At 42.3% G+C, this 23,998-nt stretch overlaps 1 protein-coding gene across 2 annotated transcripts in view; it reads left to right on the forward strand.

Annotated features, from left to right (window-relative positions):
- The first annotated feature begins 609 nt into the window (after nucleotides 1-609).
- LOC124117604 overlaps nucleotides 610-23,998 on the forward strand; it is a 60,461-nt gene continuing 37,072 nt past the window's right edge. The window contains exons 1-2 of one of the 2 annotated variants that reach the window (XM_048393556.1): nucleotides 614-728; nucleotides 6,845-8,373. In XM_048393556.1, coding sequence (XP_048249513.1) covers nucleotides 6,867-7,514 — 648 coding nt within the window. In that variant the 5' untranslated portion in view covers nucleotides 614-728; nucleotides 6,845-6,866 and the 3' untranslated portion in view covers nucleotides 7,515-8,373. Of the gene's footprint in view, nucleotides 729-6,844; nucleotides 8,374-23,998 lie in introns of those variants that run through there. The other variant, XM_046479578.2, reaches the window with a different exon arrangement.

Raw genomic sequence — 23,998 nt, forward strand, 5'->3', positions numbered from 1 at the left:
GTTAAACCCCATTTCACCTCATTTTATGGAAAATGTGTCTTTTTATTCTGTGAAGCCTCTTTAACCCAGAAGCACCGTCTTCGGAGCGACTACTGTTTGAGGCGTCAACATATGTGTGCATTTACATTTGCAAAAGAACAGTTCTCAACAGCAATGATTCGTTGAATATCACTTGGTTTTAAATAACAGGGCTTCACTCCTAATGTACATACTCTTCTCAGTAATAGCCCGGTATCCGTTTTATCGGGGTCAAAACTTACAATACAATGAGTACACGTCAAACCGTTGAAACAAAATCGAAAAGGCTGTCGCGGGAGTTAGTGTTAGGTAGATTTAGTTGCACTGGTAGAGCCAGGTGCAGTAAAATGATAGCATTGTAAAAAGCTACGATAAAATGTAGTATACCCCTATTGATTACAAACTTACATGTCAGACCTAGAACCAGAAACTAACATGCACTCATGAAGTGCGTGTACCTGTCTAAGCAGGCTGTAACGTGTCCCAATTGTCAGTTAACGCATTGTCACACCACACACCCCCCCCCCCCCCCCCCCGCACCCACATCCCTACTCCCCCAACCCCCAACATATGGTGACTTTAAGACAAGACTGAACGTATATTATAAAAAGATCATGTCATGTCGTAACATGCTATAATGATGTAATCTGCACACCAGTGCACTCCAGACAAATTTTCCGAAGCAGAAGCTTTGTAGCCCAAACCTGTAGGTAAGTCAGATACAAAAAGTGTATATATCAAAGTACATGATATTATATTATATTTGAGGTAACTAAACTACGATTTGAGTGTGTCTGTCAGAGTGTCTGTGTGTGTCTGTCAGTGTGTGAGTGTGTCTGTCAGAGTGTCTGTGTGTGTCTGTCAGTGTGTGAGTGTGTCTGTCAGAGTGTCTGTGTGTGTCCGTCAGTGTATGAGTGTGTCTGTCAGAGTGTCTGTGTGTGTCTGTCAGTGTGTGAGTGCGTCTGTCAGTGTCCGTCTGTGTGTGTGTGTGAGTGCGTCTGTTAGAGTGTCTGTGTGTGTCTGTCAGAGAGTCTGTGTGTGACTGTCAGTGTGTGAGTGTGTCTGTCAGAGTGTCTGTGTGTGTCTGTCAGTGTGTGAGTGTGTCTGTCAGAGTGTCTGTGTGTCTGTCAGTGTGTGAGTGCGTCTGTCAGTGTCCGTCTGTGTGTGTGTGTGTGAGTGCGTCTGTCAGAGAGTCTGTGTGTGACTGTCAGTGTGCGAGTGTGTCTGTCAGAGTGTCTGTGTGTGTCTGTCAGTGTGTGAGTGTGTCTGTCAGAGTGTCTGTGTGTCTGTCAGTTTGTGAGTGTGTCTGTCAGAGTGTCTGTGTGTGTCCGTAAGGGTGTGAGTGCGTCTGTCAGTGTCCGTCTGTGTGTGTGTGTGTGTGTGTGTGTGAGTGCGTCTGTCAGAGTGTCTGTGTGTCTGTCAGTGTGTGAGTGTGTCTGTCAGAGAGTCTGTGTGTGTCTCTCTGTGATGGAGTGTGTCTGTCAGAGCGTCTGTGTGTGTCTGTCAGAGTGTCTGTGTGTGTCTGTCGGTGTGTATGTGTGTGAGTGTGTCTGTCAATGTTTATGTGAGTATGTCTGTCAGTGTGTGTGTGTATGAGTGTGTCTGTGTGTCAGTGTTTGTGTGTGTGTATCCGTGTGATTCTGTCAGTGTGTATGTGTGTGAGTGTGTTTGTGTGTGGCTGTCAGGGTGTGTGTGTGCATGTGTCTGTCTGTCGGTGTGTGTCAATGTGTGTCTGTGTGTATTTCTGTCAGTGTAGGGTATGTGTGTGTGTCTGCCTGTCGGTGTGTGTCCATGTATGTCTGTGTGTATTTCTGTCAGTGTAGGGTATGTGTGTGTGTGTGTGTCTGTCGGTGTGTGTCAATGTATGTCTGTGTGTATTTCTGTCAGTGTAGGGTATGTGTGTGTGTCTGCCTGTCGGTGTGTGTCCATGTATGTCTGTGTGTATTTCTGTCAGTGTAGGGTATGTGTGTGTGTGTGTGTGTCTGCCTGTCGGTGTGTGTCCATGTATGTCTGTGTGTATTTCTGTCAGTGTAGGGTATGTGTGCATGTGTGTGTCTGTCTGTCGGTGTGTGTCCATGTATGTCTGTGTGTATTTCTGTCAGTGTAGGGTATGTGTGTGTATCCTTGTGTGTGTGTCTGCCTGTCGGTGTGTGTCCATGTGTGTCTGTGTGTATTTCTGTCAGTGTAGGGTATGTGTGTGTGTGTGTGTGTCTGTCTGTCGGTGTGTGTCCATGTATGTCTGTGTGTATTTCTGTCAGTGTCTGTGTGTGTGTATGTGTGTGTCTGTCTGTCGGTGTGTGTCTATGTATGTCTGTGTGTATTTCTGTCAGTGTAGGGTATGTGTGTGTGTGTGTCTGTCTGTCGGTGTGTGTCCATGTATGTCTGTGTGTATTTCTGTCAGTGTAGGGTATGTGTGTGTATCCTTGTGTGTGTGACTGTGTGTTTCTGTGTTTTGTTTAACTCCGCATTCAGCAACGTGCACTGTATGTAAAACTTTCTGGTAATCGTGGGTCGTTGCTTTGGTGACAAACAGGAATAGCTCATGGCAGTCAACCTGAATAGAGAACCTTCATAACAAAACATTTTACTAGTAGGGGCAAACCTAGATACATAATCGGGGCGAAACTGTGATTTCAACCTACGGCCATCCGATCCACAGGTTGGTCACACGTCAGAGTTGAATCAGTCAGACGTTCTTCGTCCATTCAGTTAATATTCTCCCAGTGAATAGCCATTGTGACCACCCGATCAACTTTTAGTCTAAAAACAAGCATTGGAGCTCAAACTAGGACCTAAATTCATTTCATCCGAGACACTTTTACAAATCAAATCCTGAATTTATGAAAGGAAATTCACAAATATATCCAGGAAAACGACAACGGTGACACTGATTTATCATGATGATAACGTGATTAGATAAGAACTAAAGTCTTGATCTCAGGACCCTGTTAATAAGTACATTACCGTCCAAATGAAGACCGTATTATCGTATCTTATAAGGTAAGGTATTAAAGGTTATTATTAAGCACAGGGGCATGTCAATAGCTCACACAGTGGATATAATTGGAGAGTGAACTCAAATAAGAATTAATGAGTCTCCATGATCATGTAAGGTGGTTAGGTCATTATCGGCGACAAAACCCTTTCCATATACAATAGAGATGGATAGTACGATTCTGACTATGTCATGAGCATGTGTTATGAAACACTATCAAATAGTGATGATACAAGGTGGGCGTAACCTGCCCCATCAGTGGCACCAGTCACAAACACACGCAAAGGCAAGTCAATTGTTCACCTAAAAAAAACCACGGGACATATGGTTCAAGTCAAAATAGAGAATAGCATCGGACATCATTTTTGTCACTGATGCGTAAAATTTGGAAATGTCCTCCGCATGTCTATCATAAAAACCTTTTGAAGGCTTTACTAAGGCCTTAAATGTCGAACCTTGATCAAACAAGATACTTGCAGTGACCTGTGAACAAGTTATCAATGACATGCGCATAAAAATACTAAGGACGTCTAACAACTTCATTGCAAAATGACAAATTCATTTGTGAATGTCGAGTTTATTCCCAATATCGCAGTTTATCATGGTATTTGGTAGGGATGGAGGTATACATTTCCTTGAGTCAATCGTTTACTTACGTCCCCTCATCTACATCGCCAACCCACACCAATATACCCCGAAAGAATAATCAGGTTTAGATTGGTTGACAATCAAACAATATATATAGTAGTAATGATATTATTCAGTAATGAAGTTATTCAGTAGGATATATTTAGTTCGGCATTGACAGAGTTAAATAGTATTTTCACATGATTTAACACTAAATGCTATATCAAGTTACATCGGATTATACAAGAATTCAATGCATGTTGAAACGGGTTGTCCCATGCACGGGATACGATGACACGATGTGTTATCTACCAAGTCATCAAGCCCTGACGACGCGTGTTTTTAAGTCGCCTGTTTCTACAAACATAGGTTGCTGGGGACCAATTCTAGCCCGGAATCCCCACGGGTTTCGAAGCCAGTAAACGTTTCAAATGCGACGATAAAGCTACCGTGTCGCAGCGTCTTAGTGTGATAGGTTTGTATATTCTGACAGAATTAAACGCTGAACGATAAAATGGTCATTGTACCTGTGATTAGATATCCAAAACTTAACTGCATTTGTATGTAGAGGGCGGTCGGGTAGCCTAGTGGATAAAGTGTTCGCTCGTCACGCCGAAGACCCGGGTTCGATTCTCAACATGGGTACAATGTGTGACGCCCATTTCTGTCGCGCCGAAGACCCGGGTTCGATTCCCAACATGGGTACAATGTGTGAAGCCCATTTCTGGTGTCCGCCGCCGTGATATTGCTGGAATATTGCTAAAAGCGGCGTAAAACCATACTCACTCACTTACTTGTATGTAGAACTCTTTGGTAACCGTAGTGCTAGTAAGACCTAAATGTTGATCGCTGAAATTATCTTTGTGCCTACGATTACATGTCAGTGCATTTGTGTCCGGAAACGGTGCCAAACAGGAATAGTACCGCCGCTGTCAATGCTGATGGTGGTCATATCCGATACTGACTTGTGAACTGACAAATGCCCCATGCCCCATTCAGTCTGAGATGACGTTGAGAGAGGACATGTGTGGACACTGTCATGATTTTTATGGACATCAATATATTGTCCTCTTGTTAATTCGATCTGTGTTTGCCCTTATCTTGTGTGACATGAAAGCTGTAGTGTTATGAACAAATAAACAACTGAGTGAGTTGGGTTACACGCCGCTTTGAAGAGTATTCCAATTACAACACGGCGTATCCAATTAATGTGGCGGAAAGCCCGAAGTGAATGCAGGCTTCAGACGTTTACCACTTTAGTGAAACCCAAGAGAACTGGTATGGTGCTGACAACATAATCTGGGCGACCCGGGATTCGAAGCCACAATCATAGGTTTCTGGCCAGCAACTTTGTCCTACCCAACACACCCGAGGTCTATCTGTCCTACCCAACACACCCGAGGTCTATCTGTCCTACCCAACACACCCGAGGTCTATCTGTCCTACCCAACACACCCGAGGTCTATCTGTCCTATCCAACACACCCGAGGTCTTTCTGTCCCACCCAACACACCCGAGGTCTTTCTACACGCATCAATACCTCGTGCTCTCACCTTAACCATTACTACGTAACGGCTGTCTGTTGAGAAATATACTCGTGTGTGGACCAGACAAACCACTGATTAGTATTTTTACGAAGAGCAACCACTCACGCAGTCGGAGTACAATGACACGTTGTGTTTTCAACAATGTCACCGATGTCGCCTGTTTTGACAAGTATAGGTTACTGGGGACCAATTCTAAAACAGAATAACGCCGGGATGCGAAGTCAACAAACGTTGCAAATGCTTCGATAAAGCTGATCTTCTTCGTAGGATTTGTTGTTTGTATTTTCTGGAAGACTTTAAAAGTTGATCGCTGAAATGTTCATGGTGCCTACGATTAAATATCTAAACATTACACTGCATCTGTGTTCGACAACCGTGCCAAACAGGAATAGTACCGCCGCTGTCAATGCTGATGGTGGTCATACCTGATACTGACTTGTGAACTGACAATTGCCCCATGCCCCTTTCCGTCTGAAATGACGTTGAGGGAGTATGGTTTTACGCCGCTTTTAGCAATATTCCAGCAATATCACGGCGGCGGACACCAGAAATGGGCTTCACACATTGTACCCATGTTGGGAATCGAACCCGGGTCTTCGGCGTTACGAGCAACCGCTTTAACCACTAGGCTACCCGATCGCCCCTGATATGACGTTGAGAGAGGACATGTGTGGACACTGTCATGATGACTTCATGTTTCATGGACATCAATATGTTGTCCTCTTGCTATTTCGATCTGTGTTTGCCCTTATGGTGTGTGACATGAAACCTCTAGTGTTATGAACAAATAAACAACTGAGTGAGTTGGGTTACACGCCGCTTTGAAGAGAATTCCAATTACAACACGGCGTATCCAATTAATGTGGCAGAAAGCCCGAAGTGAATGCAGGTTTCAGACGTTTACCACTTTGGTGAAACCCAAGAGAACTGGTATGGTGCTGACAACATAATCTGGGCGACCCGGGATTCGAAGCCACAATCATAGGTTTCTGGCCAGCAACTCTGCCACCCGTGCCCCCTTATTATCCCAAAGCAATCGGCGTTGATTATACTATCCATAGTGTTATAATGTATGCATATTAACTTGTTACATCCATGTTTGCTTCTTGTTCAACATGTTCAACTCTGCTCCGAGCAAATATTCCATCTAAATGACGATGACCTGTACCGAGTATGGACCAGACAATACAGTGATTGATGTGATGTCATATATAACCCAATTAGCGTTTGTGCGCAATCAAACTTTATGATGTAAAGTGAAACCTTGTTAATCAGGATTACCTTCCCGGTGAAATCGTCCGTACTAACACATTTCCGGGTTGATAAATCTTGGGTATGAAGTAATGATATACACTCTCAGGAGAAATCATCCAAAAACCGCAGTTTCCGAATAAACGGGGTTCTGGATTAGCGGGGTTTCACTGTATACCAATCAAGCAGTTAACTATTACCTTCATTTTACAGAGGTAGACACAAGGCACAAATTACATCTTACAACTTGAGACAGTGTAGAAAAGTTTTATTTTAAGCGAAATAATTAGAGTGAAATACATAATACAGTACTTGAACGCAAAATTGAAGATTTACTTTCTCACTGACGTCGAAATTTGGTGTCGTTAGTTTTAATTAAATTTGATATTTTAAATATCCATTACAGAGACTTCCTATCTCCAACAACCATGGGTCAAGTTCATAGTGTAGCTGAGACTCAAGCTGAAGCTCAATGTTCAACGAAGACCATTAAAGCATATAGAGAGTTGTTAATGGGTCTAAGAATTCGCAGCATGATAGGGTCTTATATGATGTACGACCAGTCAGACAAATACAGTACCTTGGCGTCCTGGATGCTCATAGCAGCTAGTGGAATAATGGGCGTGGCTGCAGGAACTTTATCCATGTACATCCCTGTAGGTAAGGGAAGGATCCCTTTGATATCTAAGATAGCCATAGGGATGATCACTGGCTCAAGCGGCACCTTCAAAGCTGGCAGCATGCTTCTTCATGAAAAGTTTGAGGAGAAGCAGGAGCTCTTCAACAAGACAGGCGCCGGATGGCAGGAACTAGAGTTGAAGATCCGTCACTTCCTTGATACTACTGAGGACACAGAAAACATAGATAAGTACGAACAATTCACAAAGGAGTGTATAAAACAACGGGGAGATATATGCCGTCTGTCAAAACCAGAGAGGGGCATCTACAAAAAGTTCAATGCAGGTTCGCCTAGTGTCGTAATGGAGCGATATAAGAAAAAGAGAGATGTCGTCGCAGGTATTCGTGTTGAACTTGAAAAGTCGGAATCCTCCTCCGAAGAACCTGGAGATGACTGACTTATCTATTTAACCTGCCACATTTTTGCAACAAATGCTTTCCCCGCTGTTTTTTACTACTTTATGCTTTGAAGGCAACTGATGTACCTACACGTCAGTAAGACAAGAGTAAATCTCAATCTTTTTGTTTCTTTTTTATTCGCATATTATCTGTGACGGCATGTTGTGTGTCCTTGTAATGTAATGTAATATGTTCCAGACATAAGAATGATAGATATTAAGGGTAATACCTAGCCACTCTATCCAAATTTCTCGCCTCTTACGGCGAGCAGCAGTGTGATGTGGTCTAATGCTAACCCGGAATATTATGAATTTGAGTCAAAGGCTAATAACAAACTAAAATAGAACTGTGAGTACCATTCTCCACAAGATTGTATGCCAGGGGGGTGGGGGTGGGCGGCTTCAACTTTCCAATATTTAACATTCCCTTTATGTCGAGCAATATTCAATCAGTTACAGCCTTTGGTGTCTACATTTCACACCTTTTTGAGGCCTCATAGAACATGCTCTTTCTACGAAGCTTTCAAAAAGCGTCAAACGACGGAAGATATTTCAAAACTTGACACATCAGTGACCACAAGGATGTCCGATGCAATTCACTATATTGACTTGTACCATGTGTTCAATGTATTGTTTGTTTATCAGATAAACAATTGACTTGCATTTGCATGTATTTGTGACGAGTGCAATCGGTGGGGCAGAATATGTTCACCTAGTATCAGCACTATTTGATAGTGATTAATAAACTATAAAAGTCAAAGCCAGGGAATAATCAGTCACGATTATCCGCATATTTCTTTGAGCACAAAAGGCAAAATAGGGGCGATTAAATTATGTGAATAGATCACTGAAAATCAATGACACCATGTGTTCGCGAAACAAGTAAGCATGTCCTGCTCTACCGATATCACCCGCCACTCTCATAATTTGCATTAAAAAAGTATGTGAAACAATTAAGCTTGTTATAGGATGATGAAATGGTTGTCTTTTGGGTCACACAGAGAGCCTAGTAGTCGAGTGGTTAAAACTAAAAGCCCAGGTTCGATTAACCACTTAGGTACAATGTGTAAAGCCCAATTCTGGTGTCATCCTTTTTTCTTATGCAGGAAAATGCTAACATTGGCATAAAACAACACTCAGTCACCCAGTGTTCGCTCAAATTGGTTAACATATCCTGCTGTAGTGGTAGCATCCGCCATTCACACAGTTTGCATAAAAAAAGTAAAAACAGTGAAAACATACTCATGATATAGTCAGAATCACACACTGGACTATGCTACTAGCAAAGATTTCTTATGAATATGGAAATGGTTTTGTCGCTTTTATGTATGTAGTTATCTTTTATTATAAACCTGACATTTTCATTGTTGTATCGATCACAAATGCTTTTTAACGTTTAATGTTACTTTTTAAACATGTAATATAATTGAACTATTGTTAAAGTGAGCGCTGATTCCACCAACAATGTTATTTAGATCATTTAGATACATCATAAAAATTATGTATTGTCATTTAGTGTGCAAACATGGTGTGGATTTTTTATTATTGATTTACGTTCTGAAAAAGCTTACTGTCGCTTTCTGATTCTGAAGGTTAACCATTTATAAGATGGAAATGGATCGAACATAAGTTTTGCAATTTGTCTACATAACGTCCTGCATTATTGAATATATTTTGTTCGTATTTATTTGCTTTATAATATACTTGTAGTTATTTCATATGCTTGGAAATAAAATCAATTAAATAGCAATATTCCATCGTCTTGTTTCCCAAATGTAGATACTATTTCATTTATTTCAAAGATAATCCATTTTTTTTCTGAGTTGAATACACACCGTGTAAGTTTTGGGAGTTGCCTAATCTTTTATGTGAAAGAACTCGGTCTCATATCATAGAATTGGAAAGACATTTTTCGCCATTTTGGAGTGAGATTGTATGGTATTGTATCTTTAAATTGTGTCAAAGATGCATATGGCACTTGAGGTTCTGTGGTTTGCTTGTTTGTTTGTTTGTTTGTTTGTTTGTTGTTTAACGCCGCACTCAGCAATATTCCAGCTATATGACGGCGGTCTGTAAATAATCGAGTCTGGGCCAGACAGTCCAGTGATTGACATCATGAGCATCCATCCACGCAATTGGGATACAATGACATGCATCAACCAAGTCAGCGAGCCAGACCACCCGATCCCGTTAGTCGCCTTTTACGACAAGCATCGTCGCCTTTTACGGCAAGCATGCGTTGCTGAAGCCTTATTCTACCCCGGACAAGCATGCACTAATGGTGACATATTTTGCAACTTGCTTCTACAGGGAGACATGCATGCAGTACTGGGGACATATTTAGCCACGGCCTCCCAGAGAGAGACAAGCATGCACTACTGTGAACCAAAAGCCATTGAATGTTCCTGGTCATGTTCAAACACCTAAAACGTCGCTATATAAGTGCAATAATCTTGGACGCGACGTTAAACCCAATTTCACCTCACCTCAAACACCTAAAGGAAACTATTTGCGGACATTTGATCTCCCATAAAAACAGGTACATTATCTAAGCACGCACAAACACAGTCGAGCGGAAAGGTATGCCATCATGTGAGTTATACAACTACGATGTTTGAATTGGTTGGTGTTGCCACAACACAACATAAAAAAGTTTCGTAATATCCGCTATTATGAATCTGTTGAATGGTATTAGCATGTGTAAAGTTGTATTTCGATAGTTTTTTATGTTCTCCTTTGTCAACACCGATAAAGCCGGGCGTGGGACACGACTTCACAGAAAAACAAATAAGCTCGAATACCTTATGTAGACAACAGCAAAAAATATATTTTCCAGGGTATATTTCATTTCCGTTATTTTTATGTCGTCCTTCCATTGTATGGTACAATGAAGATATAGTACACTTGATGCAGATAATGGATTTTACACATAATATATTTTATATTTTCCAAAAAAGCTCTCAGTATCGCGTATTTGGCACAGTGGACTAATGCTCTCAATAATGGTTGCCAACGCTGCCAAGGGAAGATTGTGCCTCGCTTCAGTAAGAGCATTGTCGAGTTAATGCCCGGAGAGCGGAAGGTCCGGTGTTCGATCCCCGGCCTCGTCATACCAAAAGACGTCAAAAGGTGGTACTTTTTGTTACCCTGCCTGGCGCTCGGCATTAAGGGGTTAAAACTAGGACAGGACGGCTCGGAGTGTACTGCGTCTCAGTGTGCTACAAGCAGTACTTGGTTCACATTTGCCACGGAAATCCTACGAGGTGACGAGCATGGGGCGCTGGGGACCTTTTCGTTCTGCTTCGGAATACCCATAGCACATTAATACACACATCTCTGGATAAATGAGTATCAGGTAAACGGCACGTCATTTTTAAGATCAAAGCTGTGTTGGTCATTCTTAGTGATCAGTTGTAATTCTCACTAGCCATTGAGACCAATCCATCCCCATTTATATCCTTGCAACAGGAACGGGTACTGGGTACATATTCTACCCTCAGTATCTCTACACAGTTATTAGGACAACACAAATTAATATATACGAGTGGAAAGCAATGCTATAGAGATTTGAAAATAATTAACTGAGGAAAAATACTATCTCCTGATAACAAGGACTAAACGAACATCTAGTCTCTGAAATAAACATATCGTACAGAAAAAAACAGTTGTTCAATTATCTTAAAAAATTATAATAAAAAGGAGCCAAGAGATTCTGATACTGCAGTAATCTAGACTTGCCAACCATTATAGACTTGCATGGGCTGTAATTCATATATTCGTATCAGGGTCTGTAAGACAGACTAAACAAGGACTTACGGGTCATTAAAGTAAATATGAAACCTTTATAAGGAAAATGGATAACACAGGGAAACACACACGCCCTACAGAAGGAAAACAAACAGATTAGTCAAATGTCAATGGTTGATACGACTGATAAACTTATTTGGTGTCATATCTGTACTTCATATTTGTAGTAGTCTACCACGTGACTGATATGACAAGCTGAAGAACTGTACAGTATATGCACGCGACAGGACATCCAGGAGTGAAGCCGACAGCCAGGAGTTATACGTGAGTAACGTTGTGCAATGTGACTCCTCAGTCGGCAATGCTATATCACTAGTTGTCTGCAGATGGGCTAGTCTAAGTATGCCCCCAACGAAGCGATCTTAGTGCTCCTATGCTTCTAATTAGACTTACGGCTGTCGTCTGAGATCGTTGTGAGCGAAACCTAAGACAGGGAAGCCAGTGTTTGAAAGGTTGAGTGAGTGAGTGAGTGAGTGAGTGAGTGAGTGAGTGAGCTGGGTTTAAAGCCGGTTTGGACGGTATTTCAGTTATATCACGGCGTGTCGAATTACAGAGGGAGGAAAGTCCGAAGTGATGAAAATCGTCTAAGTTTAAAACTTATGTGAAGCCTCGGGTATGGTGCAAACAAACCTAGAAACATAATCGGGGCTCATTTGTAATTAGATGTAATGGCACACCAAAGGGACGTTACTCTGCACAAGACATAACGTAACCTCAGACGACTTGGCCTCAAGTACCTCCTCGCCGAATGAGGAAACTACACTATGTAAACTACCGTTAGGTTGATACCGTTTACTGTTACTCAACGAAACATCGACATCCATACCGACCGCCGACGCGGTCTAGTGGTAGAGCGTCTGCCCGGAGAGCGGAAGGTGGGTGGTTCAATCCCCGGACGCGTCATACCAAAAGACGTTAAAAGATAATACTTGTTGTTACCTTGCCTGGCGCTCGGCATTAAGGGGCTAAAACAGGACTTGTCGGCTCGGAGTCGTGTCTGGGCGGGGTATTCATGTTAAAACACACAGACACACACACACACGCACGCACGCATGCACGCACGCACGCACGCACGCACGCACGCACACACACGTGCATGCTCGTCACTATATACTAGTAAGTGAAATAACCTTGAACGCGACGTTAAACCCATTTCACCTCACCTTATCGAATTGACATGCATACCCTGAAAATGCATACACAGGAAATCAAAAATGTTATTTACAGATAGGTAACTTCCTTAAAGGGACACGACTGAGAACCCACTTAAGAATATTGTAAGTGAATGAATGGCTTTACGTCGCTTTTAGTAATATTCCAGCAATACCACGGCGGGGGAGAACCGAAATGGGCTTCACACATGGTACCCATGTCTGGAATCGAACCTGTGTCTTCGGCGTGACGAGCGGACGCTTTAACCACTAGGCTACCAGACCGCCCCTTAGGTTATTGTGAACTTAAATTGCATTGTGTATATCAATATAGCAGTTAACTATTGCTGTGATTACACAGAGACGGTGTCTTAGGTATACACATGGCACCCATTCCACATTACAAAATCGATACTAGAATTGTGGCCCTCTTTAAGTGGAGGAAAAGATACGAATACAACACATAAATCCAATGTATAAAGTAATAAAGTTTGGCGACGTAGTGGAATGACACGTAATTTTGATATTCTTAATATCTTCCATTTTTTCAGAAGTCAACCTCAAGAGGCAGATGAGACACACCCTCAACCTCAATCTGAACCCCAGCCTCAAGCTCAGGCTCAACCTCAGCCTCAAACCCAGCCTCAACTCGAATTTCAACCTGAACCTGAACCGCAACCGCAGCCTCAACCCCAACCGGAAACCCAGCCTCAACCCCAGGCTCAACACGAACCTCAACTTCATTCTCAAACCCAGCCTCAACACGAGCCTCAAACTCAACCTGAACTTCAGCGTCAAGAGAAGCATAAATCTCAGCCTCAGCCCCAACCTCAACCCCAGCCTCAGTCTCTAACTGAAGCAAAAAGCAAGGTCATTGAAGCATGTGAAGTCTTGTTATCCGAACTAAGAATTCGCAGCATGATAGGGTCTTATATGATGTACGAACAGTCAGACAAGTACGCTAACTTGTCGTTCTGGGCGCTCATTGTAGCTAGCCTACTTATGGGCGTAGCTACAGCGAATCTTTCCCAGTCCATCCCCGTGGGAGACGGACTGCTCCCTGCAATATCTAAGATCATCATCGGTGTAATCACTGTAGCGACCTGCACCTTCAAAGTTGGTAGCATGTTCCTTCTAGAAAAGTTTGAGAAGAAGCAAGAGCTCGCCAACAAGACAGGCGCCGGATGGCAGGAACTCGAGTTGGACATCCGTCTGTTTCTTGACTCTGCTGACGACACAGTCACCAACGAGATGTACAAACAATTCACAAGGGTTTGTATACGACAACGGAGGGAGATATGCTGTCTGGCAAAACCAGAGAAGGCCATATACAGAAAATACAACGAACAATCCGGTCACATTTTGAGGCCATATATGAAAAAGAAATCCGTAGTGGCACAAATTCGAGAAGAACTTGTCAAGGAGACATCCTCTCGAGAAGAACCTGGAGATGACTGATTCATCTTTCTAATCTGAAACATTTTTTCTTTTAAATGCTTTCCCGCTGTTTTACGAAAATACTTTATGCCTTCAAGGCAACTGATGAACCTACACGCCTGACATACAAGAGTAAATGTAAATAATTACGACTTATCTGTGACGGCATGGTGTATTTCCTTAATGTAATGTGTACTAGACATACGAATGATTGATATAATGAGTAATTCCTGGAGACTCTATCCAATTGCAAATTTCTCGCCTCCTACGTCAAGCAGCAGTTTGATGTGGTCTAATTCTAACCCGGAATATCATGAATTGGAGTCAAAATAAAGTGAACACAGGAAATGGTAAAAGCGGAACTAATATGAAAATAATGTAACTTTAAATTCTTAGCTATTTGAAAGTTCGTGTAACTATACACAGCCGAGAAATAGTTATTCTTGTCATAGGATAAAGAAAGAAAGACACTTCATGATAAGTACCGGTTTTATCTTAATACTTTGTTGACGTTCTCCTGATAGTGTCTGTTTACAGTCCCGTTATAACGTTTTTTACGAAAGAGTCGGATTACCATGCAGATTCACCTACACGCATATTGAGGACAATAGCCAATTTTGTTTGTTTTCTTTTTTATGGATTTTCTGTCCCTCTAGAATGAATGGTGTATGTCCTTCAACAAAGGCTCGGAGTCTCACCATTTATTCTCTCGAGACAGGTGATCGGTAAATCCACGTACTTGGATGGTTAATTACTTTTTCCACATGTCATATTGGTACACGAAGGTTACTTTATAACGAATTAGGTCTTCATCAAAGCTATTTCACAAATCAAACCATTTTCTATATTTATGTTTTTGCTGCCTGTTGTTCCTGATGTTAACATATTCACAATCAGATACAAATAGCTGTCCACAAAAGTGTCAATGTTGTTTTCAAATAAATAATCATATTAATATTTATGTGTGAGTTTTATTGAGATACATATGTGTACCGTTAATGCTGTATTAAAAGGACTTGATTATTACCGGTACATGGATATCAACTCAGTGCTCTTTACAAACAGGACCTGTCATCTCAGCTTCGGAAAGTATTACAAAACAGCCATCTGCATGATTCATTGCTCAATTTTGGTTTATACAAAACTCGGAATAATACCTATTCGCTGCATATACACATGTAGAGATATCTCCTAGACAATTTCAACAATAATATATTCTAAATGTTGTTGGTGATGGTGACTATGAGTGTGGTGGCAGTTGAGTGTTGGTGTTGTAATTGTTGGTGATGGTGATGGTGGCCATGGTTGTGATGGTAGTTGTGTGATGGTGTTGGTGTTGTTGGTGATGGTGACTATGAGTGTGGTGGTAGTTGAGTGTTGGTGTATGTATTGTTGGTGATGGTGATGATGATGGTGACTATGATTGTGGTGGTAGTTGTGTGATGGTGATGGTGTTGATGTTGATGTCGATCGTGAAGTGAAGGTTTCTGGAAGGGAAGTAGATGGTTCCATGTAATTCATCACCTCAGGAAATGACATAAAGGATGCAATGTTCGACAAAATGTTTTATCTAATAACTGAATCGTGTCTCCTGTCCAGCAAATTATGGGAGAGTTTAGACGAGTTGCGGTGGAAAATTATGGTGGAAGGTATGTGATGGAAGGGACAGAATTGTGTTGGTGGTGGTGGTGACTATGATTGTGGTGGTAGTTGTGTGATGGTGTTGGTGTTTGTGGCTATGGTTGTGGTGGTTGTTGTGTGATGGTGTTGGTGTTCTTGGTGATGGTGACTTTGAGTGTGTGCGATGGTGTTGGTGTTGGTGGTTGTGGCGGTAGTTGTGTGATTGTGTTGGTGTTGTTGGTGATGGTGACTATGAGTGTGGTGGTACTTGCGTGATGGTGTTGGTGTGGTGGTTGTGGTGGTTGTTGTGTGATGGTGTTGGTGTTGTTGGTGATGGTGACTATGAGTGTGGTGGTAGTTGACTGTTGGTTGTGGTGTTGTTGGTGATGGTGACCAAGAGTGGTGGTAGTTGAATGGTGTTGGTGTTGGTGGTTGTGGTGGTAGTTGTGTGATGGTGTTGGTGTTTGTGGCTATGGTTGTGGTGGTTGTTGTGTGATGGTGTTGGTGTTGTTGGTGATGGTGACTTTGAGTGTGGTGGTAGCTTTGCGATGGTGTTGGTGTTGGTGTTGGTGGTTGTGGCGGTAGTTGTGTGATTGTGTTGGTGTTGTTGGTGATGGTGATTATGAGTGTGGTGGTACTTGCGTGATGGTGTTGGTGTGGTGGTTGTGGTGGTTGTTGTGTGATGGTGTTGGTGTTGTTGGTGATGGTGACTATGAGTGTGGTGGTAGTTGACTGTTGGTTGTGGTGTTGTTGGTGATGGTGACCAAGAGTGGTGGTAGTTGAGTGATGGTGTTGGTGTTGGTGGTTTTGGTGGTTGTTGTGTAATGGTGTTGGTGTTGTTGGTGATGGTGACTATGATTGTGGTGGTAGTTGACTGTTGGTTGTGGTGTTGTTGGTGATGGTGACCAAGAGTGGTGGTAGTTGAGTGATGGTGTTGGTGTTGGTGGTTGTTGTGTAATGGTGTTGGTGTTGTTGGTGATGGTGACTATAATTGTGGTTGTAGTAAACTGTTGGTGTTGGTGTTGTTGGTGATGGTGACCAAGAGTGGTGGTAGTTGAGTGATGGTGTTGGTGTTGGTGTTGTTGGTGATGGTGACCAAGAGTGGTGGTAGTTGACTGTTGGTGTTGGTGTTGTTGGTGATGGTGACTATGATTGTGGTGGTAGTTGACTGTTGGTGTTGTTGGTGATGGTGACTATGATTGTGGTGGTAGTTGAGTGATCGTGTTGGTGTTGGTGGTTGTGGTGGTTGTTGTGTAATGGTGTTGGTGTTGTTGGTGATGGTGACTATGATTGTGGTGGTAGTTGACTGTTGGTTGTGGTGTTGTTGGTGATGGTGACCAAGAGTGGTGGTAGTTGAGTGATGGTGTTGGTGGTTGTGGTGGTTGTTGTGTAATGGTGTTGGTGTTGTTGGTGATGGTGACTATGATTGTGGTGGTAGTTGACTGTTGGTGTTGGTGTTGTTGGTGATGGTGACTATGATTGTGGTGGTAGTTGTGTGATGGTGTTGGTGTTGTTGGTGATGGTGACTATGAGTGTGGTGGTACTTGCGTGATGGTGTTGGTGTGGTGGTTGTGGTGGTTGTTGTGTGATGGTGTTGGTGTTGTTGGTGATGGTGACTATGATTGTGGTGGTAGTTGACTGTTGGTTGTGGTGTTATTGGTGATGGTGACTATGATTGTGGTGTTAGTTGAGTGATGGTGTTGGTGTTGGTGGTTGTGGTGGTTGTTGTGTAATGGTGTTGGTGTTGTTGGTGATGGTGACTATGACTGTGGTGGTAGTTGACTGTTGGTTGTGGTGTTGTTGGTGATGGAGACTATGATTGTGGTGGTAGTTGACTGTTGGTGTTGGTGTTGTTGGTGATGGAGACTACGATTGTGGTGGTAGTTGACTGTTGGTTGTGGTGTTGTTGGTGATGGTGACTATGATTGTAGTAGTAGTTGACTGTTGGTGTTGGTGTTGTTGGTGATGGTAGCTATATTTGTGGTGGTAGTTGACTGTTGGTGTTGGTGTTGTTGGTGATGGTGACTATGATTGTGGTGGTAGTTGACTGTTGGTGTTGGTGTTGTTGGTGATGGTGACTATGATTGTGGTGGTAGTTGACTGTTGGTTGTGGTGTTGTTGGTGAAGGTGACTATGATTGTGGTGACATTGGTGTGATGGTGTTGGTGTTGTTTGTGATGGTGTTTTTGAGTGTGTTGGTGTTGGTGTTGGTGTTGTTGGTGTTGTTGGTGGTGACTGTGGTTGTGGTGGTAGTGGTGTGATGGTGTTGGTGTTGGTGTTGGTGTTGTTGGTGATGGTGACCAAGAGTGTGGTGGTAGTAGTGTGATGGTTTTGTCGGTGTTGGTGGTGGTGACTATGGTTGTAGTGGTAGTGGAGTGATGGTGTTGGGGTTGATGTTGTTGGTGATGGTGACTATGATTGTGGTGGTAGTTGTGTGATGGAGTTTGTGTTGGTGTTGTTGGTGATGGTGACCAAGAGTGGTTGGTGATGGTGGTGTGATGGGGAGGATTGTTGGTGTTGTTGGTGGTGGCGACTATGATTGTGGTGGTAGTTGTGTGATGGTGTTGGTGTTGCTGGTGTTGGTGGTCGTGACTATCATTGTGGTGGTAGTTGTGTGATGGTGTTGGTGTTGGTGGTGTTGGTGGTCGTGACTATCATTGTGGTGGTAGTTGTGTGATGGTGTTGGTGTTGGTGGTGTTGGTGGTCGTGACTATCATTGTGGTGGTAGTTGTGTGATGGTGTTGGTGTTGGTGGTGTTGGTGGTCGTGACTATCATTGTGGTGGTAGTTGTGTGATGGTGTTGGTGTTGGTGGTGTTGGTGGTTGTGACTATCATTGTGGTGGTAGCTCTGTGATGTCTTTTTCGGATCTTCCCTCCTTTTAGAAAGTTAACCTCAAATTAAAACTTGCAAAATTTCATGCAAACTCTTGATGTGAACAACTGCTAAGTGAAGGAAAATATCAACCTGTCGCTTTGAAAGGCCAAAGGCGACAAGTTGCCCATATAGTTTATTCACCACCTGTTGTTGTGAACGTTGTATTCATCGACACCTTAACCTTGATGACATCTGTCATGGAAGAACAGGTCGTGACAAAACAAAACTGTTCATTGTGATGTAAGTCAACACTCACTCACTCACTCACTCACTCACTCACTCACTCACTCACTCACTCTGTGGAACTCGGACCCACGGCTTTAACCACTACACTACCATGATATCTATGTACCCTCAACGTCTACCATTACCCTCATCTCATAGAAAGGTAAATTGTATATTAAATATCTGTTCTTTTGTCACTTGGGGATTCAGCGATTGTCGTTACGGCACAGACATGACATACGGCGCCTCAGACGTACTTGGACATCCTCGCTGAATGAGGACACTACACTATGTAAATTACCGTTAGGTTTATGCCATGTACTGTTACTCAACGAAACATCGACGTGCATACCCTGAAACAGGATATCAAAAGTGATATGGGAAGATAGGTAATTTCTGAATGTGGACCGGTGGCCTTGACTAAACTCAAAATCAAGTTTAGATTATGACGAATTATATTATGGTCACCAATATTAGTCTTGCAGTGAACTTTCACAATAATTACACAGAGAGAACGTCTGTGGTACACACAAGGCAGACATTACAACATCGAGACTAGAAATGGGCACTGGACCATGGTCCATTAAGTACAACAAATTGATATGAATACAAAATACAACGCATGACTAATAAATTTTGATTCCGAAAATAAAAAACCCCCACAAACATGTATAAACTTAAAGACAGGGCTGCACAAGTTAATAGTAACACCACTGCACATCCTCAATCACCGCCTCTCTGGATCCGCGTATGATTGCACGTAGGTGTTCATGTCCTGACGTTGATCTATACGATTCTGTTCACATAATATATATACGCAGTGCACTCTGTCTAAATCGGACTTGTGTGGCTCCGAAGGATTTACCCGATATAGACTTTTTGTTTGTGTGTTGTTTAACGCCGCACTCAGCAATATTCCAGCTATATCACGGCGGTCTGTTCATAATCGAGGTCTGGACCAGACAATCCAGTGATTGCCATCATGAACATCGATCCACGCAATAGGGATACGATGACATGCATCAACCAAGTCAGCGAGCCTGACCACCCGATACCTTCAGTCGACTCTGACGACAAGCAAAGTCGCCTTTTACGGCAAGTATGGGTTGCTGAAGACAGTGGTCCGAATTAGATAACTTGATAAAATAACATGGTAAATTCGATAGCGTATATTAAATCTGGTATTGACAAATCCCACCAAACAGTGAAACCACGTTACCGCGGACTCCGTTGGGACTTTGGTGTGATCAGTAGGTTAACCAACCCCCACATCCACCCAATGTAGCGGCCATAAAATTTCCTAGTCCCGTGATGTGATTCGAACCACGGATCTTCTGATCCAAAGTCAGACGCTTTGTGCACATGCCCAAAGAGGTTAACATGCCCAGCTACGTACACCAATGTCTGTTGAAAGGAGCGATTCCAAAAAACAGTATCAACACAAATACAAACATTCAATACATGTCATACCATGTGGTGCGTGTTGCTCGTGTGCAGTCGATTCAATTTTATAGATCTGAACTGTGCAGTTACAGTAGAAACGGGTTACTGAAGGCACACCCGAAAAAGCTATTACATACAGGTAAGTCAAAGTTTGTACATATTCAAGTATGTAGCCACTTGGGATCCACGTAAGATTTGACCACCCCACAATCAGTTTGTGTATCATCTTCCCGAGGCAAGAGAGTTAACTGACATTAAAAGTCCAGTTTCCACCCTTGCCGAACTAGGCTGGAATTACTGGGCTCGATCGTAGCGCCACCAGTGGCTATTACCAGTCATGTCCCTTCTAAGCCTCTTCTATGGACCAATCAGATTTCACCTCTCGTATCACTTGCGTTTGCTTCACACAAAATGGTGGCGCCCGGTCAGTTAGATCTGATCGACAATCAAGATCTATTTTCTGATAAATCGGGTCTGACATCGCGAAATGCATCAAATCACGTGATCACCTTGATTAAAAACATGAAAACATTTGGAAAATATCTGCTGACAACGAGTTGGCAGTGAACATGCTTTGCAAATCCTGCAATCGAAATCTGTACGACAGTGTACAAACCGGATTTCGATTTCGGTGCTCGATTTTAATTGGACTATGCATAGACTCGTTAGTCCAGCCAAAATGTAACTCCATAATACTAGCCTAGTTCGGCAAGGATGGAAACTGGACTTTTATAGTCAGTTAACTCCCTTGCCTCGGGAAGATGTGTGTGTATGTGCACGTGTGTACGTTTAACGCCGTACTCAGCAATATTCAAGCTTATAAACCTCTAATGACGTCATCCTATTGTTAAGCACAATACCATAACCTGTAAGTAATACCTCCGCGATATCAAGTTTGAGATCATTAGGTCTATCTAGAATTTAGAGACCTCATATGATGTCATTTGGAGTTACTGATAGACCTATGCCAACTGCATTTAAACCAATCAAACATACTTGCTTTTCTACGCCCGGGTATAAGATATTACGTTTAAGAAGAAAGATCTGATGAGTTGGGAAACAGATGAAATTTGGACTCGTGTTTCAAACGTACAATGTTCTAAAATCGGAGATAGGAAATGAAACCTTTTCATCATGGAATCGAACCTGCAACCTCACATATAGTGTTAAGTTTTGAAACCCACTGTTTTCCCACCCAGCAACCAAGGCATGTGATGAGACTTAGTTATTGCTGCACTTGGTTTTTTTCTCTCGCGCGCTTTGATCTCATTCCCTTTTCATCGCGACACACTGTATTGTTTCACTATAAGTTTTTCTCGATGTTTTCTTATTTTTCTGTTATTTCTTGCATTTAGGCGGCTTATAAGCCAGATAAAACACTAACCCCGGTATTTTAGAGATTAATTCATTACAAATATAAAGTGACATGTAACTAAACGCATCATCATTGTAAGCCGAGTTTATTTCTAGTAATGGGTTAGATTTTTTTAAATCTTGCTGTTTAGATTATCTTTGCGACAGACGAACCCCGAGGTTTATCTGTCCTACCCAACACATCCGCGGTCTTTCTACACGCATCCGATCTCGTCCTCGTACCTTAACCTTTACTATTTAACCGACAATCCAATGATTAGTTATTTTATCATAATCAACGTTTCATGCCGTTCGGTGTTATGAACCATGTCACCGAGGTCGCCTGTATAGATTGCTGGGGACCAATTCTAACACATAATCCAGGTAGGCTTCAAAGTCAAGAAACGTTGAAGATGCTTTGACAATTGAAAGCTGAGTGTGTTGGTTTGAATGTTCTGAAAGTCTTAAAAGCTGAAATGGTCATTGTACTTTCAATTGAATATCCAAACATTCCACTGCATTTGTGTGTAGAACTCTCTGGCAACCGTGTTGCTTTCGTGACAAACAGGAATAGCCCCAGGCAGACACCGACAAAACATTAGCTTGCCATTTTATTGTTAAGGGGAATCTCGGTCATTGCTTGCATAAATTTACATAAATACGAAATTCGTCACACATACACAGTACACGTGGGACCGAGTTAACTCAAACACAGAGTAAATAATTGACGACCGTCAGCTTGTTTATCAATACGTGTTCAATAATCGTTAAATGATAAATAAATAATTGAGTTCGTCTTATTGTTGTTACATTTAGTATTAACTACTTAACATGTTTTCCGAATTTATAATCCGTATGATCTGTGTGCTACAAGGAAGCATACATGTATGTATGATCAATCCCCGTCCCTCCTGATTAACGCATATCGCATGTCGGTACACATTCCTTGAGTCGATCTTTGCAACTCCACTCACATGCATCTACTAGTCCGGATTGATGCCGTTTATAGTGCTAGCACACTGAGATACCATGCCGCAGTTTAACATGTATACCCCACTCAGACACAGTATACTGACTCCGAGCCGACCAGTTCTTGTTTTAGCCCCTTAATGCCGAGCGCCAGACAGGGTAACAACAAGTACCATCTTTCAACGTCTTTGGGTATGACACAGCCAGATGATAGACCTTGTTGTGATATAGGAATAGTCAATGCGTTTCTTTTTCTGCAGCTAGTATTTGTTTGCTCCTGAAAAAAAATATCCAATACAGCCAATGCAAGCCTATGATATTTTGCAAGTCTGAAAATGAAGAGAGTCTCTTTGCTCCTTTTTCTTATATTTTTATCCTATCATCAACAGTCATTGTAACCAACTGATACACGGGTAAGTAACACGTCAGAGTTGATCTTCTCCGTTGTTCATCCATGTTGCTGATATCCTATCATCAACAGTCATTGTGACCAACCGATACACAGGTAAGTAACACGTCAGAGTTGATCCTCTCCGTTGTTCAACCATTTTGCTCATATTCTATCATCAACAGTCATTGTTACCAACCGATACACAGGTAAGTAACACGTCAGAGTTGATCCTCTCCGTTGTTCATCCATTTTGCTAATATCCTAAGTATCATCAACAGTCATTGTGACCAACCGATACACAGGTAAGTAACACGTCAGAGTTGATCCTCTCCGTTGTTCATCTATTTTGCTGATATCCTATCATCAAAAGTCATTGTTACCAACTGATACACAGGTAAGTAACACGTAAGAGTTGATCCTCTCCGTTGTTCATCTATTTTGCTGATATCCTATCATCAACAGTCATTGTGACCAACCGATACACAGGGAAGTAACACGTCAGAGTTGATCCTCTCCGTTGTTCATCCATTTTGCTAATATTCTATCATCAACAGTCATTGTGACCAACCGATACACAGGTAAGTAACACGTCAGAGTTGATCCTCTCCGTTGTTCATCCATTTTGCTAATATCCTATCATCAACAGTCATTGTGACCAACCGATACACAGGTAAGTAACACGTCAGAGTTGATCTTCTCCGTTGTTCGTCCATTTTGCTAATATCCTATCATCAACAGTCATTGTGACCAACCGATACACAGGTAAGTAACACGTCAGAGTTGATCCTCTCCGTTGTTCATCCATTTTGCTAATATCCTATCATCAACAGTCATTGTGACCAACTGATACACAGGTAAGTTACACGTCAGAGTTTATTCAGCACTATAAAATCGTCCGGACTATTACAAGCAGGCACCGACAAGTGCAACCTCCTCGCTATATAAGTGCAATAATCTTGGACGCGTCGTTAAACCCCATTTCACCTCATTTTATGGAAAATGTGTCTTTTTATTCTGTGAAACCTCTTGAACCCAGAAGCACCGTCTTCGGAGCGACTACTGTTTGAGGCGTCAACATATGTAATAGAAATGCATTTACATGTGCAAAAGAACAGTTCTCAACAGCAATGATTCGTTGAATATCACTTGGTTTTAAATAATAGGGCTTCACTCCTAATGTACATACTCTTCTCCGTAATAGCCTGGTATCCGT

Source organism: Haliotis rufescens, unplaced genomic scaffold (genome assembly GCF_023055435.1).
Source record: "Haliotis rufescens isolate VD_foot unplaced genomic scaffold, xgHalRufe1.0.p SCAF_12, whole genome shotgun sequence".
NCBI classification, from domain to species: domain Eukaryota; kingdom Metazoa; phylum Mollusca; class Gastropoda; order Lepetellida; family Haliotidae; genus Haliotis; species Haliotis rufescens.